The 26,091-nt window shown below is 47.5% G+C and overlaps 1 protein-coding gene across 8 annotated transcripts in view; it reads right to left on the bottom strand.

Annotated features, from left to right (window-relative positions):
- ERC1 (ELKS/RAB6-interacting/CAST family member 1) overlaps positions 1-26,091 on the bottom strand; it is a 2,866,486-nt gene that overhangs the window by 1,938,755 nt on the left and 901,640 nt on the right. For all 8 annotated transcript variants that reach the window (XM_069628613.1, XM_069628618.1, XM_069628615.1 and 5 more), the window contains one exon: positions 25,049-25,216. In XM_069628613.1, the coding sequence (XP_069484714.1) occupies positions 25,049-25,216 (168 nt within the window). The remainder of the gene's footprint in view (positions 1-25,048; positions 25,217-26,091) is intronic.

Genomic DNA, 26,091 nt, shown 5'->3' with positions numbered 1-26,091 from the left:
GACCCTAGTAATGCTCCGCCTTCTCGCCATGTGAGCAGCACGTTACGTTCAGACAATGTGCGTCATACGATTACCCCCTCCCTCGTAGGATGCACATTACCTGAACGTAACGTGCTGCTCACATGGCGAGAAGGCGGAGCATTACTAGGGTCCGTTTCTCAGACGGGAACTAGACAGTACCAATACCCGAGGAGGATATCTGGTGAACTACCCCGCAAGACGCTTTTGAGGTTCTCCCTATCGTTCATCTGGTTTGGAGCAGGCGGTTCAAAAGGATTTGGGAGAATTGAAGGCAGCCACATCAGTTTGGATTTCAAATATCTTTGGTAGCACTTTGAGACGTCCAATGAAAGACATGTTTTAGGCCCTGAATCCAGGGCATGACAAAACGAGCCATGACCCCTGTTGGGAAGTAGTAATACCTACTTTGCCCACCCACATGGACACCTATGGGGACTCCTTAAACTAGGTGGGATTCTCTGGTACCATCTACCGAGCCTCCTAGACGTAGGCACATCCACTTTTCAATACGTCTGCCCAGCCCTGATGAATGTGGCCTCTTTGCCACTGAAACCGGTAGGCTTTTTGTGGCTTTCTACATCGGGAATAGTCCCAGATTAGTAACTAATCTATCTACAACCTGCTGGACTTCCTGATTTGTGATCTCCCAACAAATAGATGGGAATTCCGTAAAAACCTTTTCAAACTGAATTCTGAAATAACAATGTTAAAAGATCAGAACAGAAGAAGAATATGGGAATCCGGAAATTTTTGAAGCAAACCCGGAAGAAACAATTGGACGCTACTTTTTCAAACTAAATGAATATAAGTAGAGAATAAAAACACATCTATTAGCATTGTCCTCATTTTTTAACATCCTGTGGATAGAGAAATCTAATAAAATCATCTTTTTTTATCTATGAAGCAGCTTTTTAAGAAATTCCAAGTACCTCACTCGAGGGCGAACTTTAAAAACAAAAAATTAAACAATTTTTATTAAAATACTTTTACAGAATTGATCAACCTGAGTCTTCTATTGTGTTAATATATAAGGGTACACTCAGGCCAGAGACCCGATTCCTGGTCCTTTTTGTGACTATTGTACTGGTTCTGTTCACAATTTTGGACTAGTAAAGTCAATGGTGACTTTATATGCCCTGGGAGACAGTAGTCAGTCCCAGGGTATGTAGTCTATGTTTGGGGGTTACTATGAAACCCCTGTGTTACTGCACGGAGGGTGCTGTGTAACACATACACAAAAACAGATGATACCCTATGGAGTAAAAAAAAAAACATAGCCCATAAGCACACAAAAAGTCAAAGACATACCTCAAATCATACCTAAGAGTGGGAGGAAGAGAGTCTCACTCTTAGCAGGAGAAAAAAACAAACCCCAACAATCCAGCAAAGCTGCTGGGGGACTCACTAGGTTTGGGAAATTAGCCTTATAAGAGAATTCTCCCTAACAGCGCCGCATCATCACCGCTCCCGCACCCACGCACATGAGCACGCACATGAGCAGAAACCAGGAAGCACTCTGCTTCCTAGTCCCCATTCATACTATGCGGGAGCTGAAGGCTCTCTAGGGGCCACAGAGGAGCTGAATCCGGACTGGAGCTGCGTGCAGGTAAGATTTATATTATTTATTATGTCAATGAGCGAGTGTTTCGTGTGTGGATGCGCTTGTGAATGAGGGAGTGAATGCTGTTAGTGAAGGTGCTGTGTGAATGTGTATGCATCTTTCTGCTGAGAGTTGGTGGTGGTGGCGCGCAACACCATTTTTTTCTAGGCAACTACCATAGATGTGCAGTAAAAAAAACCATCATCCTGGTTTTCATGAGTGAGTGGATGCTGCGCGAATGAGTGTTTAAATGAGCGAGTGAAGGCTGTTTGAAATTAATACTGTGTGAATGCGTCTTTAAATGAGCGAGTGAATGCTGTGGTACTACCATTTGAAATTAATACTGTTTGAATGTTTGTAATGAATTCTTTAAGAGAGCGAGTGAATGCTGTCTGAATGTGTGTTTGCGTCATGGTTGAGCTAGTGAATGCTGTGTAAATGCTATTTGAATGAGCACATAAATGATATTTGAATGAGCAAGTGAATGCTGTTTGAAATTAGTGATGTGTCAATTGTGCATGAATGTGTCTTTGAATGAGTGAGTAAACGTGGGTGTACTTGTGTTGGGTGGGGGGTTCGATTTTTCACTGGGCATCCAAGATACAGTATCATAGATGCCTGAAAACAGAAAAAAATGTCATGCCACACTAAGAAATGGCTAGACCATCAAAAATGCTTACTAGCAACGTAATTACACTCATGCTTACTTTATCATGCTTTTAAAGCAATCATGAGTGTTAATAACGTGGCTAGTAAGCATTTTGGTGCAATCAGTCTAGCCATTTTTATATTGTGCCATATTTTTTACAGACACCTATGATGCCCAGTAAAAAATGTCATGCCACAATAAGAAATGGGTAGAATTAGTATACCAAAATGCCAGTCTAGGCATGGAATAACACTCATCACGCTTGCTTTAAGAAGCATGACAAAGCAAGCAAAAGTGATTACGTGGCAACACTGGTATTTTGGTGCAATCCTTGTAGCCATTTCTTACAGTGGCATGACTTTTTACTGGGCATCTACAATGAAGCAAACCTGATACATATTACTATGCGTCTGGACGGGCCAGCCTGCATTGGAGCAGCCAGTTTGACCACGATTTCTTATTGTGGCGTGGCATTTTTAATGGCAAAGCCAACAAGAGTATGTTCTTAAGCGCAGGGTACTGGCAAGTATTGGCAGAGCCAGTTTAAACATTGTGTTTATGGCATCATTGCTGGCATTATGCGTAATGCACATGTGAGTATGTTCTTATAGGAGACTACTAGCATATATAGGTGCAGCAAGAATGGAAATATATGGGCATAACCAGATGAAAATGCTTTTTATGATGGCAAATACATAATGGAAAAATGGCATCATGAAAATGTGTTAGGAAATGCTCATGTCTAGTGTTGGTGACTTTCATATATTACGTTTTTTCAAGAATTACGTTACAAAACCGATTGCAATCTGTTTTTTTACCATTTTTTTCATAGAAAGTGTGCTGTATAATGCACCATTGTGATCTATTATTCAAATAAATGTCTCTGAGGGGGAACCACCCAGCCCCCCCCCCCCTCTTTTGGTTCAACCTCCCTAGGTACGCTTGGGCAGTCTTGAAAATGTGTGACAAATATTTACAGCCCACTCACCAATTAAACAAATTCACCAGCCACCAGTGACCAACAGTTCCATAGACGAGATTTATAAGCGGGTGCCGTTAATTCACAGAAAAGTATTGAAAATCAAAACCACGCCCATCCCGGTTCTCCAAACGTATACGTAAAGCACCAACAATGATTAGAGGCATCCAACTGCGACTGAAGAAGGTTGCATAGCTGTAGAGAGCAGAGGTATATGGGAAAGAGTGGCACGGAAGAATAGGATATTTTCTTTAAGGCACCAGTGGCTGTGAGAGCACGTTGGTTTTGCCAGCACCGTGGTCCCAATAGTGGTTATTAGATCTTTAATTTTTCATTTCCCGACCTTGGAAAAATCTATGGTGATACAAGTAACGTGAGGTCTTTACCAAGGCTGTAGTGTGAGAAAAATCAAACGGCTCTTCACTTTACAAAGGAAAAAAGTCTATAACACGATAACAAGAAATCCATCCTTTGCAGCAAGCCACTACAGAACTGCCCAATGAATTATTCCGAGAAGAGTTGCATGGTACTCCATGCCAAGGCCAATGTTTCAGGATCGGTCCGAGGAAACAGGGTAAAGCAGGAATCCAATGGCTGTTTGACCACTTCCCCCTCCGCTTTCCCCAAATAGGCTCATCCAGCAGTAATTATAGCAATTCTGAGGGCTTTCTTTGCAGGCCTATCTTTCTATTCGAACCTCACTTCTCAAAACGTAACTGGTGGATTCCACTAGTTATATTAACATTGTGGTCAAAATAAGAATTTAAATAGCTGGGATCCCAAAAGAAGTATATGGCAGAGGCTATACGAATTTACCAAACCACAGGAAATCGCACATTAACTGCCTCTATTGACATCGAACTTCCCCGAATGGATGTTAGGCTAAAGCCATGTTTTAAATTGAGACCAAGGCTACTGGCAGAGGAAGTTAGGGTACCGCCGTACTGTTCCCTTTTAACTCGTTACTTTTATATTACTCCCGCCACGGCAAATCCAGAGACAAAAGAATTGGCAAAAAACAATCACTGTGGCTGGTTGATCATTTGAAATAACTGCAGCGACAAGAAGCAGACACGTTATCGCTTATTCCACGGCGACACCTAGCGATTTTATGGTAGAAGGCAACATTTATTTCAATGACTTAAAACGTCAGGATTACATTTGTACACATTTGCCTCATTGGTCTACTTCTTAAAAAACTATAACAGTGGCTAGGTAACAAAACGAGACCAATAAAGTTGTATTCGATGGCGCAAACAGATGTAGTGTGCTGCCAATTGTATTTTTTAGGGTTTTCAAAAAGGGCTGGAAAAAAACACAAATGCTTATACCTTTTCATTGGATTAACACCGCCCGTTATTCAGGAAACGAGGTCTACACCAGCTGCAGTTAGGAGTGTGGCTGTCTCATTCGAATCCCATATTTTGCACTTTTTGCCATTGTATTACTTTCTTGTATGAAGATGGGACGTTGAAACTTTTGAGTACAACAAGCCCCACACACCAGCAGATGACTCCAGAGTGTGCGGGTCTGGTGCGGTTTCAACCGATTATGAAGGAGTGGCCACGTGAGTACATAAGAGTCAGCAAGGCTCACTGTTCTCGATTACAAAGGTTGGTTTTTCATCATATATTGGGAATGGGTGAACTCGGAAGGTATGGTCTGCATTAAGTCACGTTCTTTGTGGCGTTAACCTAAGAAGGGACAGCACAGCTCCGGAACGTATGACGCATGATACTTAATGCACGAGACAGCAATCCCCTCCTCTGGTGCAAGGGAGGAAAGGAATGCGGGCAAGTACAGGTTTGAAGTCTCCATCTTCTTGCAGAAGTAACGGCACTAGTGCAAAGTTTAATTCTTCAAGAGTTGCTATAACGTCAAAAGCATCAATGGTCACACCAAGTGCGTCTCAATGGTCATTCATTTGAGGGTTCAGAAATGGAGGCAGGTCCGCACTGGAGGTCTTCAAAAGAGAAAGTGCTGAGAACTTACTCAGCGATTATACCATAGTAATTTCAGCTTTGGTTGTGTTCATCCTCAATTGTTTTCTTGATTTTTTGAAGCCTCTTTCTGGATGTTGGCCATTTTAAAGATGAACCCCTTCAGTACTGCAGTAATGAAATTGAAAGGCATGATTTAGAAGCCTAGTAGCCCCGAGCAGTCCATACTTGGTGCATGCAGATTCCCTGAAGACATTGTCCTGTCCCAAGGGGAGGGTGGGAGCGCTTTTGACAAAGCCTGACAGTAACAGGAACTTACAAACAAGGTCGCAGAGAAAAATTCATTCATTCCTGCAATCAAGAACATGGTCGCTCTGCTTAGGCAACGGTGATAAATTAACACTCGATTTAGCTGTTCAAAGTTTTACAGTGACTCAGACACAAAGCATGTATCTGGGCACAAATGCATCACTACACAGTATATTACTGTACTCTTACGTCCAGTCCCCTTTCCTCCATACTGCATGGGCATCCCTTCCAAGGGACGGGAGACAGAACCTTTTTCACCAGAAAAAACCTTCTTACCCTTTAAATTAAGAGGCGTGCGGGGGTGCAGCCCTGGGAGCATGCGCTGCCCTGACTCCACCTTCCGGCGCCACACCTCAGTCCGCTTTTTGGTGGGAACGGGCCGAATTCACCAGCGCTCCTGGGTTTGGCTTCGGCCATGTAATTCCACACGCAGCTACTTCTCGTCTGTCTTTTTATCATTCAGGCACTCGGTCCTCAGGCGTCACGCTCTTCCCCGGCGCATGTCGACTTCCACGGGGTTCAGTAGGTGTCCATCCTGCAAAGGGCACTTCCCAACTTCTGACCCCCACACCCTCTGCCTACGTTGCCTTGGCCCAGACCATGGTTGGTAAACTTGTACAGTATTCAGCACGCTGTCATCGAAATTGCTAAAGAACAGACTAGCCAGGTGGAGAGAGCTGTTCCAGAAGTCGCCTCCAGAGGACCTCAAGAACTTTGTGAAACACTGAGCCAGTCCCAAGGTAGGGCTGCTATTTTCCATCGCACCCCACAAGGGAGACTCCTTCCCAAGGACTCGCCCGCGCGGGAAGGACCGCTCAGGCGCGTTCAATAGCATCCAGCACCTGCATACTAGGGCAGTTCAGGTACAGAGAGTGGAAGTGGAAGCACGTACCTAGGACGGACCGCCACAGACCGGCCTCTTTCACGCACCAGCACGCACACGCCCGGTTGCGCAGTTAATAAGGCAGAGAACTACAGAAGCTGATGTAGTATGTAGTTCTAAACAAGAATACGATTAACACAAATTTTAAGCTAAAAACACTATAAAACAAGATCTAAACGAAGAAACAGCTAATCTAAAAGTTCATCTAGCAGCAGTAAAACAAAAGCTTTCCTTGAACGTGAGGTGGCAACTAAGTAGTAAAGCTCTACTACTAACATAATTGTTATTTAAAGCCCTGTTCATTTCAAATCAAACACCCGTTTCAGATAAGAAAAGCCCACTGCCCATAATGTAGGCAAACAAGGTAGTGTCAAAGAGTCACCTGTTGGGGCCCAGGAGCGGGGGAAAAGGTGTAACTCTGGGGTCAGGGCATGACCCCAGCTACATGATGCAATGCCTGAAGGTGGTATTGGGGTGATTCCTAAAGACCCACCCCCCACAGTCCTCCCTTCAATTGCTTGACCAAGCATACTGCAGGCACTCCACCAGGAGCCCCACAGAACATTCAGTGAGGAAGGAAGAAACTGGTAATATCAGACTCAGGAAAGGTTTGCAAAAATAACTGTATAAACAGGAAGCCAGACGCTTACCACAGGCTCAATGCAAGTGTCTGCTAGCAGAGCAAGATTCCGGACTGAGTGCACCTTGAGTGGTCAAGCCCCAGAGTGGATTGGTCCTCTTAGAGAGAAAGCATAAGGTGCTCTCAAAGAGGGGAGAGCAGGCAGGAAATATGGGTGCAGCATGAACCAGATCAAAGTGAAAAAGTGAAGTTAAGTAAGTCATCTGCAGCAGGAACTGGAGGCTGCCTGACCACCAGGATGCACACGCTTGACCCCAAGCAGGAAGGCCCCCAATTTGAGCCCTCATGTCGAGGGGGCAGGAGTATGGGCCAAATAATCATAAGAGACACACTTGAGAACACTTGCGGAAAAAGAGGTATGGGGAGGAACAAGTTACTTACCTGTAACTGTTGTTCTCCAGCATGGGTCTGGCATGGATTCACATGCTCATGAATATTCCCCATCGTCAGGCTGGGAATCCTCGGTAAAGAGAAAATCACTATCAGTTTCGTTTCTGATCCATCTTTCTTAGTAGTAACCAATCGCTGATCTCTGGGTCATACTGCCCCCAGCCAATGACTGCCCTCTCCCTAAGCCCCACCTCTGGCAGCCATCCTCAGATTTGGTAGCACGCAAAGTGGCAGTACGACCAAGTGAAGAGCCGCAGAGGGGTATGTGGGAGGGTTCACATGTGAATCCATGCCAGACCCATGCTGGAGAACAACAGTTACAGGTAAGTAACTTGTTCCTTCTCCAGCATGGGGTCTGGCATGGATTCACATGCTCATGAATAAAAGAATACACATGCACAACCAAGGGAGGTGGCAAAGGGTCAACATTAAGCATTACATCCAAAACTCAAAATTAAGAAATTCTTACCTCCTCACCAGGCTCACCTTAGGCGAACAGGTTGCGCAGCACTGCTTGGCCGACCCTGGACTCCTCCCTGGAGTCCCGATCGACGCAGTAGAATCTCGTGAAGGTGTGCGTAGACCTCCATCTAGCAGCCCTGCAGATGTCCAGCAGGGGCACACCAGACAGGAACGCCGCAGTAGCAGCGATCGCTCTGGTCGAATGGGCTCTCGGACGGCCGGGCAGCGGTCGGTTTGCCAACCGGTGACAGTGCATGATGCAGCCAGAGAGCCATCTGGAAATGGAAGTCTTCGAGAGAGCCTTCCCTTGATTCACAGACCCAAAGTTCACAAACAGTTGTGACGTCTTCTGAAAACTCTTTGTGCGGTCCACATAGAACTTCAGCGCTCTAGCTACATCCAGCAAGTGCAAAGTCCTCTCGGCCGGCGTCGAAGGCGACGGGAAGATAACTGGTAACACAAGGGCTCGTTGAGGTGGAAGTCCGATGGAACCTTGGGCATGAAGGAGGGGTGCGTCCTCAGCACCAACCTCATGTCATGAAAAGTCAAGTATGGAGGCTTGCAAGATGGGGCCTGGATCTCTCCCACTCGTCTAGCGGAGGTGATGGCCACAAGGAACGCTGTCTTCCATGACAGGAACTTCAAAGGCGCCGACTGCATAGGCTCGAATGGGGCCCCCATGAGCCTGGTCAGCACCACATTAAGCTCCCACGCCGGGGCAGGAGCCTTCACTGGCGGGAATGATCAGAATAGTCCCTTCATAAATTCCTTCACCAGGCGATGAGACCACAAGGACGCCCCCGTCCCGTAGTCCTGGTATATCGGGAGATGGCAGCCAGATGTATTTTGATGGAGGCGTGAGCCAGTCCAGCTTTGGCCGGTGACAGGAGGTACGGCAGTACTTGAAGGGCCGTAATCCGCAGAGGGTTAATCTTCTGTGCACGGCACCAGACAGAGAACCTCTTCCACTTATGACCATAACACTTGAGAGTTGAGGACGCCCTGGCTTTTGCAAGAACCTCTCTGCAGTCAGCCGGGATATCGTACCCTCCAAACTAGTGCTGCAAGAGCCAGGCCTGCAAGTTCAGCGACTGTGGGTCGTGATGGAGAATGGCGCCCCCTTCTCTGGAGAGAAGATCCGCGTCCGCCGGCAGCTTGGCTGGTGGGGACGTTGACAAGTCCAGAAGGTCTGGGAACCAGATCTGCCTCGGCCACGCCGGTGGGACGAGGATCATTCTGCACCTGGACTTCTTGAGCTGGTTGATGAGGCGGAGCAGCAACGGTAACGGAGGGAACGCGTATAGAAACAGGCCGTCCCAGGGGAAAGAGAAAGCATCGCCCATGCTCCTCGGCTGCGGGAACCTGCTGGCGAACCTCTGGCACTTGGAGTTCATCGCCGTCACAAAAAGGTTGATCCGGGGTTTGCCCCATCGTCGAAAGAGCCGATCCACCTGGTCCTGCCGTAGTTCCCACTCGTGGCACGACCGCAGCTCCCTGCTGAGTGAGTCGGCAATGGTGTTTTTTATTCCTGCCAAGTGGAAGGGAACCAGAAACATCCCCTGGGCGACGGCCAAGTGCCACAGATCCTGGGCCTCCTTGGACAGGGCTGGGGATCTGGTGTCCCCGTGGTGGTGTTGTCGGTGAAGATCCTCACCACTTTGTCCTTGAGGGACAGAAGGAACGACTTGAGCGCCCAGAACACTGCTCGGAGCTCCAGAATGCTGATGTGGAGAGACCTCTCCTCCGGGAGCCAAAGGCCTCTTGCGTGGAGATCTCCGGTGTGGGCCCCCCAACCCTCCAGAGAGGCGTCCGCCGTCACCGTCTCCTGAAACACCGGGGTTTGAAAGTCCGTGCCTGTAGTGAGGCGAGCACGGGTACCCCACCATATGATCGCCCGACGGAACTCCTCGTTGAGAGGGATCCTGTCCTCGAAGCAGCCCGTCGCCTGAAACCAGCGAGCGTCGAGGAACTCCTGTAGCGGACGCATCCGAAGTCTGCAAAGGGGTACAAGATAGATGCATGAGGACATCATCCCGAGGAGGGACTTGATGGACCTCACCCTGGCCACGTCCGTGGCTAGCAGGCGCCGCACCTTGCCCAGGATGGTCTTGGTCATCTCCTAAGACTGGGGAGGCCAATCGCCCCACTGTATCGAGCTTCGCTCCCAGAAACAGTGCTACTTGCGACGGAACCAGGTGGGATTTGGGGTAGTTGATGGCGAACCACAGTTCCGTGAGCAGCCGGACGGTCCTCGCTGTGTGTTCGACGGCGAGTTCCCTTGTCCTTGCCCGGATTAGCCAGTCGTCCAGGTAGGGGTAGACGTGGATCCCCTGCAGGCGCAGCCGCGCCGCCACTGGAGCCAGGCACTTGGTGAATACCCTGGGTGCCGACTTTAGTCCGAACGGTAGGGCTCTGAATTGGTAGTGGCGTCCCTGAACCACGAACATGAGAAACTTCCTGTGCTCATTTAGAATGGGGATGTGGAAGTAAGCATCCTCCAGGTCCAACGACGATAGGAAGTCGCCCTCCTCCAGCTGTCCCAGCACGTGCTGGAGGGTGACCATCCGGAATTTCTGCGCCTTGATGTATTTGTTTAACCAATGCAGGTCCAGGATGGGGCGCCAACCGCCTGTCTTCTTTCTGACGAGGAAGTACCTTGAGTACACTCAAGAGCCCCGTAGCCTCCTGGGGACGAGCTCGATGGCACCTTTCTTGAGCATCGCCCTTACCTCCAACAGCAGTTGAGGGACGTGATTCTCCTTCCTGGCCACGGGAGGAATGTGAGGGCACTTCTTTTGGAATTCCAGTGAGTGCCCGTTGGCCAGGGTGTCCAGTACCCAACGGTCGGTGGAGATGGACTCGCACACGCTGACGAACTTCGTCAGCCGGGCTCCCACCGGGGTGCTTCGGTGGCGGCCCGACGACACGGCCGGGTCAGTCTTGCTTGGAGGCAGCCTTGCCGCTTTGGCCTCCTTGGCGACGACGGTGCGATCCCCCTTGCTTGCCGCGACCTCTGTAGGCCTCCTGGGAAGAGGAGCGGGCCGCCTGGCGGTATGTGGAGGAGCTACCGCTGGATCCTTTGGTGGCACCCTGTCTGCCTCCGGAGCTCCAAAAGGGCCATCGTCGTTGAAGTACCCCTAGGGCCTGGGCCGTCTCCGAGTCGGTCTTCATGGCCTGGAGAGACTCGTCCACAGTTCTCCAGTCATTTTAGACTACGATTCCATGATCCCTCAAATACATTGTGCTTTTTAAGGCAGAGGGGAGTTATAGTCCAGAACATCTGGCATGCCAAAGGTCACAGAGTCACAGACCCCTGTTCTAGGTCTGCCAAGGATTGAATCTGGTACGACGAAGGATCAACTCAACACATGAGTCATGAATGAGGTTCAAATCGCGGTTTATGAAGTTGGCCTGGATGAATTTAGTCTTTTCACAACAAAAAAGGGATATTCCGCTCCAAGAACAATTTAAGCAACAGCATAAGCGGCCGTGGGGAGGTGGGGGGGTGTAGACAGTTGCTTGAAGTCAACTAGAGGAATAGAGCGCTGCTCTAATCCTTCTTGACCTGTCCGCCGCCTTTGACACAATCAATCACTCAATCCTCCTAGACCGCCTCCACTCCCTAAGAATCCGTGCAACCGCTCTTAAATGAATAGATTCATTCTTCAAAGATAGGTACCAAATAACAATACTCTCCACCTATACCTCCCAAGCCCGACCGGTCGATACGGGAGTCACACAAGGAGCATGCCTATCCGCCCTCCTATTCAATCTCTACTTGATCACCCTCCCACCAATAATTCGTTCACACAACATCCTGTGCTACAACTACGCCAACGACACTCAACTAATTCTAAAACTCCTGAACTCAAAACCCATCTCCCGACCTGACCTGGCATCCTGCCTCATGGACATAGAACTCTGGATGTCCCAAAGCCACCTCTTGTTAAAGCCCTCCAAAACGGAAATCATGGTATGTGGCAATTCAGAACTTCTTCCACACCCGCTACCCTGGCCATTCGCCATGGGCAACTCACCGACCCCCTCCAACTCAGTGAAAAATCTTGGATGCACCCTTGACTCTGACCTAACACTCTCGCGCCAAGTCAACAACGTCTCAAGGTCCTGCCACTACCACCTTAAAACCCTTAGGCGCATCTTTCCGTATCTCTCTTTTCCCAACAGACTCTCCGCGGTCAAATCAATCGTTATATCAAGACTGGACTACGCAAACCCCCTATACCTCGGAGTCCACGCGTACCAACTGAATAAACTCCAAAGGGCACAAAATGCGGCAGCCCAATTGCTACTTGCGCTCGGCCCAAGTGACCACATCTCCTTTAAGACGCTGCACTGGCTTCCAGTAGCCCAAAGGGTGACCTTCAAAACCTTATGCATCTCCCATCGAGCACTACATAAAACTGGACCTCAATATCTTCAAAACAAGCTAAAACCCTATCACCCCCCTTGCACCCTAAGATCAAGCTCAGCCGGCCTCCTAGTCATAGCAAAGACAAACTCAGTCAGGTTAGGCGGATCATCATTTTCCGCCTTGGCCCCCACGCTATGGAACTCTCTCCCACCCCACATCCGCCTAACTGAGGATTTAACGTCTTTCCGCAAACTGCTGAAAACCTGGCTCTTCCCCTAAAACCAACCCGTACCAAACTAACCCAGGCAGACTAACAGCAACTCAATGACTCCAATCCAACAAACTACCTGATGCAAGAAATTGACAGCTAATAACCCCTAATATAAATTAGAAGGACAAACAGAATTAAACGAATAAATTAGATCAAAGCAGTGAAATGGTTAATAAGAAGTAAATCATACGGAAACAGTAACGAGATATAAATTCCTGAAATGGACAAAATGCATGAGGAATGAACGAAGTGAATGGCGTGGATTAATTAGTTAGAATGGATGAAGCAGGTAGAACAGATGAATGCGCTGAGTAGAAGAATGCATGAGTGGAAGAACAGATAACTATATAGTTCGAATGAGTGTGGAAATCAAATGAATATGTTGATCGGATGAGTGTATAGTATGGGTGAACATGATGAGCGGCTGAATGTGTAGAGCGGACGTGCGTGTAGTGCGGATGAGTGCGTAAATACAGAGAAGCGAGTAGAACGCAGGTGTGCGTAAACCAGATGAACGTACAGAACGGATGAGCACAAACCAGATGAGTGTGTAGAACAGACTAGTATGTGGAGCGAATGAGTATGTAAACCGCATGAGTGTAGCTAGCGGATGAATACAGAAGTGCGGAGAGTCTGTAGATCGCCGGAGCAGATGAATGTACAGACCTGGCGAATGTATAGAACGGATGAGCGTATGGAGCGCCTGAGTGTACGGAGCGGATGAGTGTACGGAGCGGATGAGTACATGGAGAGGATGAGTGTACAGAACATACGAAGGTATAGAACAGATGAGCATAGAGATGAATATATAGAACAGGATATTGCTGTTGATTGCGTGAAAACCACGAGTGCGTGGAGCGGACGAGTGCGCAGAGGGGACGAGGGCGCAGAGCGGAAGAGGGCGCAGAGGGGACAGAGGGGACAGAGGGCGCAGAGCAGAAGAGGGCGCAGAGGGGACAGAGGGGACAGAGGGCGCAGAGGGGACAGAGGGCGCAGAGCAGAAGAGGGCGCAGAGGGGACAGAGGGGACAGAGGGCGCAGAGGGGACGAGGGCGCAGAGGGGACGAGGGCGCAGAGGGGACGAGGGCGCAGAGGGGACGAGGGCGCAGAGGGGACGAGGGCGCAGAGGGGACGAGGGCGCAGAGGGGACGAGGGCGCAGAGGGGACGAGGGCGCAGAGGGGACGAGGGCGCAGAGGGGACGAGGGCGCAGAGGGGACGAGGGCGCAGAGGGGACGAGGGCGCAGAGGGGACGAGGGCGCAGAGGGGACGAGGGCGCAGAGGGGACGAGGGCGCAGAGGGGACGAGGGCGCAGAGGGGACGAGGGCGCAGAGGGGACGAGGGCGCAGAGGGGACGAGGGCGCAGAGGGGACGAGTGCGTAAAACAGGTGAATGCATCGTACGCCATCGGGCATAAAGCAGATGAGTACCTGGAGCGAACGAGTGCCTGGAGCGAACGAGTGCCTGGAGCGAACGAGTGCCTGGAGCGAACGAGTGCCTGGAGCGAACGAGTGCCTGGAGCGAACGAGTGCCTGGAGCGAACGAGTGCCTGGAGCGAACGAGTGCCTGGAGCGAACGAGTGCCCAGAGTGAACGGACGCGTTGCGTAGAGTGGACGAGTACGTAGAACGAACGAGCACAGATTGCATCCAGTACTGATGAGTGTGTAGAATGGATGAGTACGTAGAGCTGCTGAATGCGTAGAGCATGGGGCAGTCAAGAGTGCTTGCGTGGGGCAGACAAGAGAGCATGCGTGGGGCAGACAAGAGAGCATGCGTGGGGCAGACAAGAGTGCATGTGAGGACAAAAGTGGGGCGATCAATAGTGCATGCGTGGGGCAGACTGGACCGCGTGGGCGGACTGGAACGCGCAGGGCAGGCTGGAATGCATGAATACGTGGAGGGGACCAGTGTATAGACCAGAGTGGGGTGTATGGAGTGGATAGGAATGCACGGAACAGACTGGAGCGCATAGAATTGCGTGGCGTATATAGTATGGCTTGGAATGCAGAGAAGGTTTGAAAGAGCATTTAACCCATCATATCTTACCGCCACGCTTACTCTCTCCTTTAAATCACCACTCAACTAGAACACAGAGATACTATGACACCATTCGGTATAACTGTTCTCATACCAACATCCGCCGCTCACTCCACATCATTCTAAGTAAACACTGCTGGTATTACACCCCCCAGCCAGGCGTTCTCCTCAGGCCTAACGCAGCCACATCCGTTCGGGATCATTCCTGCCAGAACAAACACATTCTCCTGACCTCTCAACCACCACACCTACCGCTAAGCAGCAGCTATTACACGATTACCGCACGAGCTGCACACATACACTGTGCCCACACGCACCTTTTGACTCTCACTGCTCTCTACTGATCTGAACTTAGGTTCCCAAGGGCGTTAAACCTACCAGCGCCTTCAGACCATACCAATGGTATATAAGGCGCTATATAAATGCAAAATAACATAACATAACAATACCACTCTTGGCAGTGTTCCCCAATCTACTGTGCAGTCTATGGGAAGTAGAGCCCATATCACTTCTTGGCAATCTCCAACAGGCAAGTCCTTCACCCTCCAAGTTTTAGGTTGACATCCTGGGTCTGCATTTATACCTTTAACCCGCTACCAGAAAATATTTCTTCTGGTTTTTGTCAGGCTGTAATATTCGCACCTTCCTGAGCTCTTGAAACTGCTCGTCCAAGTTTCTTTCCAAAGCTTAAAAACAACTCTCATGCAACCACAGGTATAAGTGGTATAAGGGTCTGGGCTTACCCAGAAGGCGCTCTCCTGGACTGGTCATCATGTCGTCCTTGTTGTCTACTTTCCCCAGGTTATGCTACTCCTCTCTGGTCTGGGCCCAGGTCTGCGTGTGTGTGTGTGTGTGTATATGTGTGAGACACAGAGAGAAGAGCGCTGTAACATTTTATAGTGGTTGATAGTCTGTGCAATTCTAGCCTTTAATTGGTTATTCCTGCTTTACAGATGCCTTTTATCCTGTGATAGGTTATTCACCTCTTTAGGCTATCAGTTTCAGGTGTTATGACTTCTCTTGCAGTCTGCTGATGTGGCTTATGGATGCAAATTTGGAGTAATTGGGTATTGTTGGACAATAGCCGAGAGTTTATGAGAACCACCCATAATTTTGAAGCCAGACAGATTCCATACATTGGCTCCGTAGCACCAGGCCGCATCTCTGACGATTTCATGTCAGTCGGCAGTGGAATGGCAGCAGAGAAGGCATGATTGCCCATGTATGGCCAATCAGTGAATGTCACGAACCGACTATTGATCTGCAGGAGGACAGCGGCGAGTAGTGGCTAAACCACCTACTCAGCCCCCAGACTAACCTAGAACGGATACCAATCAAAGGAGAAACAAGCATGGGCTGAGGGCAGGCTGGCTTTCTCTTCACGAGGGGCGTGAGTGGATACAGTTAAAACAAAATAAATGTCCAATGAAGATTCTATTAAAATATGGACTTCAATAAAACAAGCAATGCAATCAACAGATTCAAAACATTAAGGACCCGCCTATAAAGGAAAAACGGAGAGAATGCAGACTTTTGATAAGGAGGGCTTATCTGGATTGATAGGCAGGGGTTTTCATGCAATAAGACTTCAGCAGCAAGGTCAGTGTTCAAGATATATTAAAGTCGCTTTTATTGCAATTGTGCCAGTGTCAAGAAGTTCAAGTCAAACGACTAATGAGTTGGTTTAATGTGCATGCTCCTGTTCGGGCAAGTCAGTCTTTGTAAGACGAGTTGATGATTTACAGCCGGACAGGAGGTCTGCGTTCAAATCGGTTATTTACATGGAGTTGAGCTGGCAATTGGATGGACACAGTATGATTCAATGGGTGGAGCCGGGGCCTGGATGGCTGAAAAGGCAGATAAGCAATTTTAAGATGTGTAGAGTACCAAAAGCAGCACAGCAGGTCCTGCAGCAGATTGAAGTGCATTAAGAGCGGTTGAACCTGCTTGCAGGCGATTAATCCGGGTTCAAGTTGCTTCTAGACTTGTGGCTTCCTAGGATGCCTAAATTCAGGGTTCTCTGGAGACAAAGCAAGTCCTTTGTGCTGCACCTACTGTCCAGGAGGTTGTCTGGCATCTACAGGAGGCCCTTCATTTCCAATTGGTAGAATCCTGGTTTCAGTGCACAGCCAGCAGAGAGGCATTCATTCAACAACAGTGCCACGCCCGCTGGGGATGGTTAGGGAGCAGAGCTTGCCTCTACCTTGGATGCCTTCTGTCTTCATCTCTAAGACAGAAGACATAGTAATAGGGTGTATTCTCAACATGGGGGGCTAGTGATGATGACTCCTTATAATAGTGAAAAGATTAACCCCCGCTCCCCTAACGAGAGTTTTCTCTTGTTATAAAGGCAACATTTCAAAGGGAATTGGCCCAAAGCTGGCCTGCTGGAAGGGGACAGAGCAGCAAGCCAATGATTTCCTAACTTGGTTGAATCAATGTAAGCAACACATATAATTCACCATGACCATCAAGAAAGAATTGATTTTTTGGATCTTACAATTCATCACTCAGCAGCGAAGCTCCTTGTAAAAACGTTCCATAAGTCCCCCGACAAAAACTCGTTATTACACTACCACAGTCACAATATAAAGCATCTCAGAGATAACCTGCCTTATGGGCAATTCCTGAGACTCAAACGGAATAGTAGTCAGATGAGTGCGTATGAAGAAGCAGCCAATAGACTGAGCACAAAATTAAGAGCGCAAGGTTATTTTAAAGAAACTTATCAAGAGAGCAGCCAAAAGGGCGTCTAACAATAATAGGGATGCCTTGTTGGAAGAAAGAACCAAAAAACCACCAGATGATAGATTAGTATGTGTTAATACATACCAACCTAAGCCTTACTATACGAAACATTGTCCAGAAACAATGCAACATTTTTGAGCAATCTACCACTAAACTGCCTTTACCACTGTTCGCATATAAGAAATCGACCACCATAGGGAACTGTCAGCCAAAGTAAGCTAAAAACGATGTCCCCGGTGATAGCCAGTATCACTAAAGCATGGGGACTGGATCCATTCACTGGTCATTATACCTGTGGACATTGCATTGTCTGTAAAATGACCGCTAAGTCGAATGAGATCGACATCGGTACCAATAGACCTTCGAAACTGACATTTTTTAAATTGCAATTCTGAATACAGTGTATATATGATCACCTGTCCATATTCACTAATATACATAGGCAAGAGTAATAGGAAAACAAAAACGAGACTCATCGAACATAAAAGCTGTATAAAAAATAAAATCGTACTTGCCCCATTGGTAAAACATTTCAGAGACAATAATCATGGTTGTGAAGACTTTAAATGGACTATTTTGATGACAGTACAGGGTGTGAATGACCACATTAAAAATAAAATTATTTTTGCACAAGAACAAAAATTTAACTTTTCTCACCCAAAGTGATAAGGGTCTCAATGAAGCCATTGAATGGCAAAGGGTATGATATGAATAAGTACATCTGATTAATATCCTGAATAAATAAGGACCCACGAACTACGAACTGCTATAGCACGATTTTAGATCAGACTTTAATTTTTGGTTTTGTTGCCCTACTCCAAATCATGAATATGTAGTTAATTGATTTCATCTTGCACAGTTAAATGTCATCTCTAGCCCTTTATTGTGCTGGTCGATGGTGTCATTGGCTGACCTGCCCAAGGTGAGGCCAGTAGTCCCGTTTCAGTGTTTATCTGTCTTTATCTACTGTTTCAGCATTTTCAGCTAGTAGAAACTAAAAAAGGACTTCGCCCCTTCACTAACGACTTTCAAGATGGTGTTGCCTTCCTTCCGGCGACAACTTTATTTTCTAAATCCACGCTGAGCCTGCGCCGCATAATTCGAGCAAGCGTTAGTCCCCTGGAACGCCCCGGGGGAATAACGGTTTAAGAGCCCAGCTGACTTTGGAGTGTGGAAAATTCCAAACAGGTAAGCGCCGCTAGCAATGGCGGAACACACTTTTTGCTCACCTAGATGTCTACAAGTAATCATTGTTCTATATATGACGGGCATCGCGTTGACAGCCTTTTCCTTTCCCGCTTGCTATAGATCATACCGCATGGGATAATTAAGACAGACAGCCAGACTGGATTTGACCCTGTCCCCTTGGAGCCTTTGAATCCGGAGTCTCAGTTTTTTCTATTTACAAGTATAGAAGCCTATTGAGGGTAAGTTGATGCAGATTCTGTTGATGTGATTGGGAACATAGAGTAGACATAAATTGCCCTAGCAGAGTGACTAAATACAATTTTTTGCATTGTCTAACAGGTACCATTAGATTGCTGCAGTCTATGGTAATACTTCATTTTATTCGGGTCCATCAGGACGCTGAGCGACACTTAAATCTATAATTGGATGAGGATCTCCTTTACGGTAAAAGCTTTACAGAGTTCTTCCACAAAGGCTGCCCCTGTCACTATTTGAGTCAGAACATTGAGTCCTTTAATGTGATATACCTTTTTACAGGTCCAACCAAGAATTTATACTCCTGATAGAGGCCAATTTCCTGATTGAGGACACTGGCTCTTGAGGCCTCAATCCACATGCTGAAGAAGGTAACTTATAGACCAGTCTTCTAGCTTTGCCAACTTTATTTTGGTATAGGAACTTAAGTATCTAGAAAGTATTCCTTGTTTTTTGCATGTTCTTATAAACAGTTATACCAATCAGAATAAGATTAAGACTATAGTTTATCGGAATCGTAGATAACGTGACACCTCCTGAAGAATGCCCCACAACAATTTTTGAGGACAGAAACATGTCGAGTTTGAAGGTCTAGTGTTAGCAAATTAAATTTGTTTACAACTAGAATACCATAACATGGATGTTGTTCTATAATTAACTGAGATTACTGGATACTCAGCCTTCTATTAAGGAAGGTTGTTTTGTCACAAAAACAAATGAATGTGTGTTTTATTATAGTCTTTTTAACATGTATGCACTTTAACTTTCAATGTTTGTTGTGTTTTTATATCTTACTCTAAATAAATTGCTAATGCATTTTTGAGATAACTTGATTCTGTGGTCTAACTGTTGATAGTTTCTATCTCTCTCTCAGTATTTTTGCATAACCCCCCCCCCCACCAAAAGGTAGAGAAATCACCCAAAATTGATTATTGCGGTATTCCCTAGTTTGATATACTGCTGTAAGCGGTGCAATATAGGCTGTTCTAACAAGCAACCTTTGCCTTCTGAGATCATACCGAGATTGCTTTATCTGGAGAAAATGGGGTGGGCAAAACGTTGTACAGAGCCCTAGCAGAGACCACTACGGTGGAACCTCTGTCTCAGCCTACCCTCCCTCCTGTGGATACTGCAACTCTGCCCCCTCTTCATGTCTGCTGACTTCAAAAAGGACTGCAGTGGGATGCCCACCCTTTAGGTGGATCAGACATGCAGCTTCCTGCCGACTGGACCACATGGCTGTTGTAGAGACACCCAACCCAGACAGCTAACACACATCCCTATAAGTGGTTGGCTTCTCGCACATCCTCTGACAAACTGGCCTGTCGCCTGCTCCAAAGACATTACAGATTCTCCATCCGGTCCAAGAAGCAGGCCCAAATTCAAGCCTGCATCTCCGGGGCCACCAACAACACAGCTTAATGTTTCAACATCTGTAAGGAACTTGCCAATCATATGACAACAGTCTCTACTTCTCTTCCTTCCCAGACCCTCTGCGCAGCTTTGGCCTCCCACTTCACAACCAAAACTCAGGACATCCTGTCTGCGCTGTCCTCTACTCCCCTCCGTCCTCCACCTGCACTTATGCCTCCCTTTGCCCTTCTCTTTCCTTCCCCCTCCTCTCCTCCTCACTGATCGCACTGGATGAGGTCATAAAGACTGTTTGCTCTATGAATGTCTCCTCCAAACAGGTGCTTCCCTGCTCCTCTAGAACTATCTAGGACAATATTGCCAGCCTCACTCCCTCTTTGGGCTGAGTTCTACAATCACTTCTTTGCCACTGGCTCCTTCCCATCACCTCTCAAGCACTCCCTTGTCGCCCCTTACTAAAAAAAAAGCCACCTGGGGACCCTTCCCCTGTGTCTAACTACCACCTTCTTGGGCAAACATTTGGAGAAGTTGGTCATCTCACAACTAATCCACCACACTGAATCTGTTGGCTGTCTCCACAACCACCAGTCTGGCTTCAGAGCAGGCAGAGGCACTGAAATTGCTCTCCTAAAAACCTGTGAAGACATGCTCTCAAACCCCGCCTCCAACTCTCCATCTGCTCTCATCCTCCTTGATCTCTCCTCTGTCTTCAACACTGTCAATCATGCCACCCTCTTAAATCGACTGCGTGATACTCTGGGCATCACGGATTGGTCACTGGCTTGGCTGACCGCTTTCCTTTCAAATTGGCCCTCCCAGGTTCAAATGGGCCCTTTTCTCTCCTCTACCTCACTCCGTACCTGTGGCACCCCTCGGGGCTCTATACTCTCGCTGTGGCTTTTTAACATGTACCTTGCCCCTCTTGCCCACCTGATCTCCACCTTCTCTCCTCACTTCCAGTGTTATACGGCTGATACTCAGCTCTCCTTTAAGCCTCCCTCCTCTCCTTCCTCTCTCCTGCCAGGTTGTCTGGCTGCTATTCAGGCATGGTGTGCTGCTAATGATCTCTGTCTTAATGCCAGTAAGATCGAGATCGTTCCCATTGGAACTCCCCCCGTCCCCCTTTCCTTCACCCCTACTATCTGGCAGCCCTCCTTGGGCACTCTCAACATCTTGAGAGGCAATAAACATGGGTGTCATCTTCGCCTCTGCTCTCGCCTCCTCACCTCATATTGCTGACCTTGCCAAGAAAGTTCTGTTTCAGCTTCACCTCCTCTGAGGCATTCTCCCTTTCGTCACCTTCCCCCAGAAACTCAATGTCTTTAGAGCACTGGGTCTCTCCAGGCTGGACTATAACAGCCTCTTCCTCAATCTGCCTCTTTCCTCGCTCCACCCTCTTCAACTAAACCAGAATAGGACTGCAAGACTTATCCTTGGCCTCAAACCCAGAGAATGCATCTCTGCAGCCCGTAAACCTCTCCACTGGGTCCTGGTGGCTGCAAGGATCAAATTCAAGACCCTCTGCATCATCCACAAGGCCTTCTGGGACCGCGCTACATCCAACTTTCTCTCCGAGAAAAAGGTCCTGCTAGAGTCCTTTGGTCCTCTAGCTCTAACTCTCTGCAAGTCTGACGTTTCTCTAAACAGAGTGGGTGGGAGGGGGTGCATCTCTCTTCAGCAGGAGCCTCCCTCTGGAACAGCCTTCCGCCCCTCTCAGACTTGAGCTGGATCCCCTTAAGTTCCGGAAGCTTCTCAAGACCTTCATTTTCTCCTCCTTCCCTGCTAAAGCCCCCATGCTGCTGTAACTGGCTGCCTGGTCCCTTCTGAGTCATACATGGGCCAGGCACTCCCTCGACTGGAAACACTTTCTGCTGTACGGGCGCCATACAAATGTTCAATAAATCAAATAACTGTGTACTGCTATAAAGCTAACACTAGTATATCAAATTGGTGTGCTGTATAATGGTGTGACCCTATCAGCCACAAAGCCATAACCAGGCATGGTTTATACTTACAGTTTAACGTGCCACCAGGCAGACTAGGGTACATTATTCTGTTGAATCGGAGGTGCAGAAGATTAAAAAGCAGTACTTTGTGTTGCAGTAGTTGTCGGGAATGCACATGTGACCTTTGAACCTGCCCCGCAGCCACTGTAGAGCAGTTGCTGTAGATGTCATGAAACTGGCACAGCTCAAGTACATGAATGTACTATGCTTTGGACATGGAACTTTACGGAAGTGAGGTTGGATAATCATATCTCCATTATAGAAACAGAATTACCCACATATTACTGAATAAAAATCAAAAAAGCTTGGGCTATCCCATCCTCACCAGACAGCATTCTATCACATCGAAGACAGACATGCTCTGCTCTCATGCAAGTGTTTTGTCACTAGCAATAGCTACACCTTCTCTCCCATGGATCAAAATACCATGAGCAGTTGGGGCAGTCACAAAGGGAAAACAGGAATGGATGGTGGGTTGAAACTGGGGAATTCATCACTACTCCCTAGGGGGAGACACCCACTTTGAGGCTAGCGAGGTGAGCAGGCTAAGCCAAACCCTTCCCTAGGGGTTTGGGTAAGCGAGGGGAGTTACTCCCCTCCGGGGGACAAGGCCTACTATTCCCATTCCCTGTACACCAGAGATTATATGCATAGATGAGAGTCAGTAATACTGACAAATACATCTGTGTGTGTGACTCAAGATAATACGGACAATACCTCAAGTGTGTTTGGTTCGAGCTAATGCCGACGTTTAAACCTGTTTGACGGACTGCGCTGAAGAGGGCCTTTCTCTTTACAGGAGCTGGAATAAAGGGCCAACAACCTGTGAGTGGAGGAGGAGAAACCGTAAGCAGAGGTGGCTTGAGTACATCAACAAGGGGTGGAGCTCCTGTCGCACAGCAGAGCCGGCTGTGGCGCGGAGAGAGGCAAACGCAGAGGGGAGCGAGGTGAATGCCGAAGGGAGAAGCCAGAGAAGCCAAGGTCAAGCAAAACAAAGCTTAGCGTGACCACACCAACGATGTGGTGGGCCAGAGGCACACGAGAAAAAACGCCAGAGCCATGGACAGAGGGAGGATCGAGTCCTCTGCAACCAACGAAAGAGCAGAGGGGCAAGAGAACGCCACGACAAGTGGAATCTGAAAACCACTCATGGCCAACACCGAAGGCTGGGAAGAATGCTACTGCTGCCAAAGAGACACCTCTTCACTGGAGCGGACCCTGTAACACAGAAAGTATGCTGGTTTCCATGTCGAGGGGGAAGAGAGGGAGGAAAGAATGGGAGAAGGAAGGATTGTCCTAATCCCATACCAGGGTCAGAGAGACCCAGAGAGAAAGACTGTACAAGAGGAAGAAGGGTTACGGATGCCTGAGAAACCCAAATAGAATAAACCTCCCGAGGGATCACAGAAAGTCACAAGGGCCAAGAGAGCATTACGAAGAGCAGAGTTACCCATCTGCCATGAGTAGGCAAGGAGGAAGAATTGTCCCAACCCGGTATCAAGCTGAGAGTGGCCCAGAGAGAGAGGCTGAACAAAATAAGAAGGGTTACAAGAGCCTCAGAAACGCAAGGAGCATAAACCTACAAAAGGGACTGAAAAAATCCCAAGAACTGGGACACTCAAAGCAGAAGAAAGGTGTTACCGATACCCTAGATAGCTAAGCAAAGTATTGGGGCACAGAAACCCAAAGGAGCCAGAAAGTCCTAGTCAAGTAAGCAAGAACAGACCCGAAGGAAGCCAGGAGACCCCCTCCCCCCCCCCCAGTACAGCATCTAGTGGGGAGAAATCAGCATACGTGGTGGAGAGGGATTTGAGAAATATCCCTTCATCTAAAGAGGAATTTTTATAACTGGCAAGAACTGTAAAATAAGGAGAATAATTACTGGGAGAAATCTAAAGCCAGGAAAGATTCCTAACAGCTAGGAAGTATTCTAGCAACCAATGCGGCATGCAGGGCACTCCACCTTTTCTTTTGTCTAAGGGTTAGTTTAGTGGATAGATTTTGACAGAGTACTATTTGGTCTTTTGACTATTGATGAGCACCTTAGTTTAGTTTGATAAGAAAGGAACTCAATTTTCAGTAATGGTGTTAGTGAGGCATTCATCTTTCAAGTTGAATAAAATTACTTGAAACATATGTCCGCTGGTTTGAATCCTTCTTCTGGCTTGCCACAATGGTTAGGGGGGGAAAGGGTGGAGCATACTGAGAAGCAAACATAACAATTCCCAATGGGTAAGGGTGGTATGGGTGCTGGGGAAAAACTGTCTTTTGCTGGATGAATGAGAACCCTGATGAATTCTTTGACATCAACTCTTGAAATTAAATTATCAGAAGCATAAGGGCCAAAGTAAGGGATCTCAGGGATCCCCATTAGCATTTTCAAGGTAGCACATAACAAACCTGGTGAGCAACCTTGGTCCCCAGAACCTCTCCCCACCAATTGGAGTGGTATCTCAATATGACTGTCAGACTGGTTGGAGTCAGAAGGCAGATCTCATTGACAAACCAGTATTTTAAGAGCATCACATTAGGCATATTGCATTGATGAATATTCACATGTTATAATTTGACCACCATCCCCAGTCTGCACCTTTTTCTCCACACTAGTTGGGAAGGCACATGTATGGAAAGATTATGCACAGGACCTTAATGGTTCCATGAGATCAGGCTTAGTCATGTTTTTCCAAAACATAATAGAATGTGGTCGTCAACAATAGGCAATAGTGTGCTGCTTGCTGGTGTAATTGATAATCAATGTCAGTGTTCTTGACCAATGCAAGTTAGGCCCCCACTGTTCTGTCCTTAATAGACCATCAGGTGTAGCCTTTTTGGAGCTCTGTTAATGTACACCTGAAATAAAACTCACCAAAATTAGCTCTCATTTTGCACAAATAAAAACACAATTCTAAAACAAATAGGATAAGGTCACCTCAGTCTGCAAAATGGCGGCTCTCTGTTCTTTTGCTGTAAGGGACTCCTTTAACACCTCAATATGCTGCTTGCTGTCCGAGAACTGATTTGTGAGGGTTTCCAGTTTCGTCTGCAATGCCAGCAGCTCAGTGTCTTTGCGAGAGAGCTCTTGTTTCACTTGTCCAATCTGTAGACGGAAGCACGCACCACAAAAGGGAACATTAGTCACTTCAAAACATTTCAAAAAGCTTTAAAAACATTTACACATGTTTTATCTTTATCTATTAAACTTGCTTTTTATTCCAAAACACAGATGTGAAGATGTTTACTTTTTATGGTGTCTTTATGAGAAAACAAGCAAAGCTATAACACAAAGCCTTTTTACTCACTCAGAAAATGCTAGTTACTCACTGGTATTTAATGTGTTTTCAAGTGATGCCGATATAGCAGGACTTAAATGCACAACCAAGTAATAAAAGGGCTGTAAAACAACCAGGCTTTTTATTGAACAGCTGCTTATTTTCACACAAGCCCTTCTGTTTATTACTGTAGAAGTTTGAGCGGGGGGTCTGAAAAGAAAGGAGTTGAGTTCACAGGGACCAGACCAAGTGGAAGTTAAAGGAGTAAGGTAACCCAAGTGACACTTTTGTTGCCATGCATCTAGGAAAGTCGTAACCACCAATCTGGGCAGCAAACATACTTTTGTGATCAAACTGGTACTTCCCAAGAGGACATTCTTGGATAAATTTACAATGGTGTACCACACATTAAAGTACTGATATAAACAAAAACATCTCTGGGAGTTCCCATGTTACTCCATGCATAGAAAAAATGCAGACCAACCATTGAAAGGGCAAAACAAGGGATGATAGTTACACAGCGACAGTGGGCCTTAAGAGCTTGCTTCAAACAAGCCTCAAGCTCGCCGCAAGGGCATTGCCGGGTCTGCTGTTATCCCCAGGAGTCTGCCTGCTGCCCGACCGCCTTATTGCCTGGGGGGGGGGGGGTTCAGGGAATTAAGGTATTAGACATTAGAGCAAAGAGGTAAGCAGAAGCCAGAAA

Source organism: Ambystoma mexicanum, chromosome 12, assembly GCF_040938575.1.
Source record: "Ambystoma mexicanum isolate Mex_15411 chromosome 12, UKY_AmexF1_1, whole genome shotgun sequence".
Lineage (NCBI taxonomy): Eukaryota > Metazoa > Chordata > Amphibia > Caudata > Ambystomatidae > Ambystoma > Ambystoma mexicanum.
Note: the sequence above shows the minus strand (reverse complement) of the source record. Positions and strands in the feature narration are given on the sequence as shown.